The sequence below is a fragment of the Atta cephalotes genome (assembly GCF_000143395.1).
Source record: "Atta cephalotes unplaced genomic scaffold scaffold00032, whole genome shotgun sequence".
Lineage (NCBI taxonomy): Eukaryota > Metazoa > Arthropoda > Insecta > Hymenoptera > Formicidae > Atta > Atta cephalotes.
In genome coordinates this window covers 3347912-3350010 of record NW_012130096.1, presented here as the reverse complement: position 1 = coordinate 3350010, position 2099 = coordinate 3347912, and the positions used below count along the sequence as shown (strand labels likewise).

Here is a 2099-nt window from a genome sequence, read left to right as displayed (position 1 = left end):
ATCGCGTGCTGTGCGCGGACACGCGAAGCAGCGAAGTTCTAAAGAAAGAAAATACATGCTTGAAATGATTAAGATTTTAAATGCAGAGTACCCCAGATCCATCACGCAATCTTTCAGCAATAGGCTCATTAATAAATTTATAGCTAATCGAATTTGCTTCTTATTCAATATTTCTCTCTTTTTTTTATCTTCAATTAGCTTTTTTTCTTTTGAACTAAAGTTCTCTTGTGTTTATGTGACATATATGGAATTTGCAACACTTAGAAATTTGGAAATATCGCGAAAAACTTTCACAACTTGTTTGTTTTCTAAAATTTATTGAAGAAAAGATGTTGCAAATTTTCTATACAAAATTATTAGATATTACACAAATAATTACATTTTTTAAAAAGGACTTATTTAGAGAAGCCAACAATACTTGATAGATAATTGTAAGATATTTTTTAATATTTTATTATGTGAAAGATATAGATGGGGATGATAAAATATAACATATTCTAATGCTTATAATTTTTAACTATCAATAAATACTTATAAATATGGTAGAATTCAATCTTATATCAACGGTTATCTTATTTCCATTCATTTCGCATTATCACATCAGATTTAATTATAACAAGTAATAGGTTCTCCTTGTAAAGTGGTACATCTAGGTGCTGTCACAAAATCAGGTCTCATTCTGCGAAATAATAAAACATGTGGTTCTGAAAAAAAAAATTTAGATTGTGTTAATAAATGATGCTGATTATAATTCATGATGTACACACATTTCCCTAAATAATTTTCATTTATCAAGTCGTACCTGGTCCATGCATCATATAATGAACCCATCCAGGACTCTGTTGAACTCCTAAATTTCTCCATTCGGTTTCTGTCATGAGATGAGTTTTTGGAACATGCCTGGCTATATCAACTGGCAGTATTACATGCCTATACATAATTGAAATTATATGATTTTATTTATACTGACATTGACTTGAGTTCAACTGTACGTATTGGATTATAGTCAAACTTATAAAATAGTTTAAAGTGTTTTATATATTTTTAATTATATAAGAATAATTATATATATATAAGAAAATCTTCTTTTTAATTAAAAATCTCTGAAAAGAGAATCTCTTCTATTTAAATTTCTATTTAAATTTCTTATTCATATCCAATTTTATACAAAATCAGTATAATTTCAAAATTAAATTTACAAAAATGATTATCATAATATATATTTTACACAAATAATATAATGTAACTTAAATTATAAAAAGAAAAACATAACTATAATAAAAGTTGACAATATTTAAATAATAGTAAAACTAATAGTAAAACTAATTTTTACAACTTTTACAACTATTACTCAGACAACATGCACGTTTAAAAACGAAACATAAGACGTCTTAAAGGCACCTAAAAGACATTTTTCAAGATATCTTGTTGTATTTCAATTTTGAATTTTTTATTGTCTGAGTATTTTTAAAGATATGATTCATAATCCAAATTCTTACCTGTATTCGTATCTATCATCATTGTACTTTTCAGAATACTGAATCTGGTCTACTGGCATTCTAATTGAAATTAAGATAAGTAGATAAACAACAAACAAAAATTAAACAATCTAAAAAAAATAAAAGTAGTATCAACTAATCTTAAAGTTTTAAGAAAAAGTCTTTATATATAAAATTGTTTTGTGATAAATCTTGTTTGATATAACTACTTGTGAAAGAAATTCTATTATTCTCTAATAATTTAATTCATAAAATTGAGCTACTTAAATAAAAACATAAAAAATAAAAACATAAAAATAAGATGGTTGATAAATATTTAAATATAAAGATCTCTACTATATTCAAATTTTTATAGTAATATTATTATAAATTGTAATAGAAGATTTCCATTTAATTAAAGCAGCAAGAAATCTAATGAAAGTGAAATTGTGAAATAAAATTAGCAAAAGAGTAAATTTGTATCTGTATAATATAATTGCCTTAATGTAAAAAATGGATCAACTCATACAAGATTGTTTTGTTTTAATAGAAATAAATTTATGTGCTATAAATTTATTTGTTAGTAAAACAGAAAAATTCTCTAACTTAAAAAAATTTTGA

At 23.9% G+C, this 2099-nt stretch overlaps 1 protein-coding gene across 1 annotated transcript; it reads right to left on the bottom strand.

Moving 5' to 3' along the window:
• Positions 1–606: 606 nt before the first annotated feature.
• LOC105621237 (cyclin-dependent kinases regulatory subunit) lies at positions 607–1558 on the bottom strand. The gene is made up of 3 exons (XM_012202707.1): positions 1500–1558; positions 803–930; positions 607–704 (listed from the first exon to the last, which is right to left on the bottom strand). The coding sequence occupies exons 1-3, from the start codon at positions 1556–1558 to the stop codon at positions 607–609; spliced, it is 285 nt and encodes a 94-aa protein (XP_012058097.1).
• Positions 1559–2099: the final 541 nt, after the last annotated feature.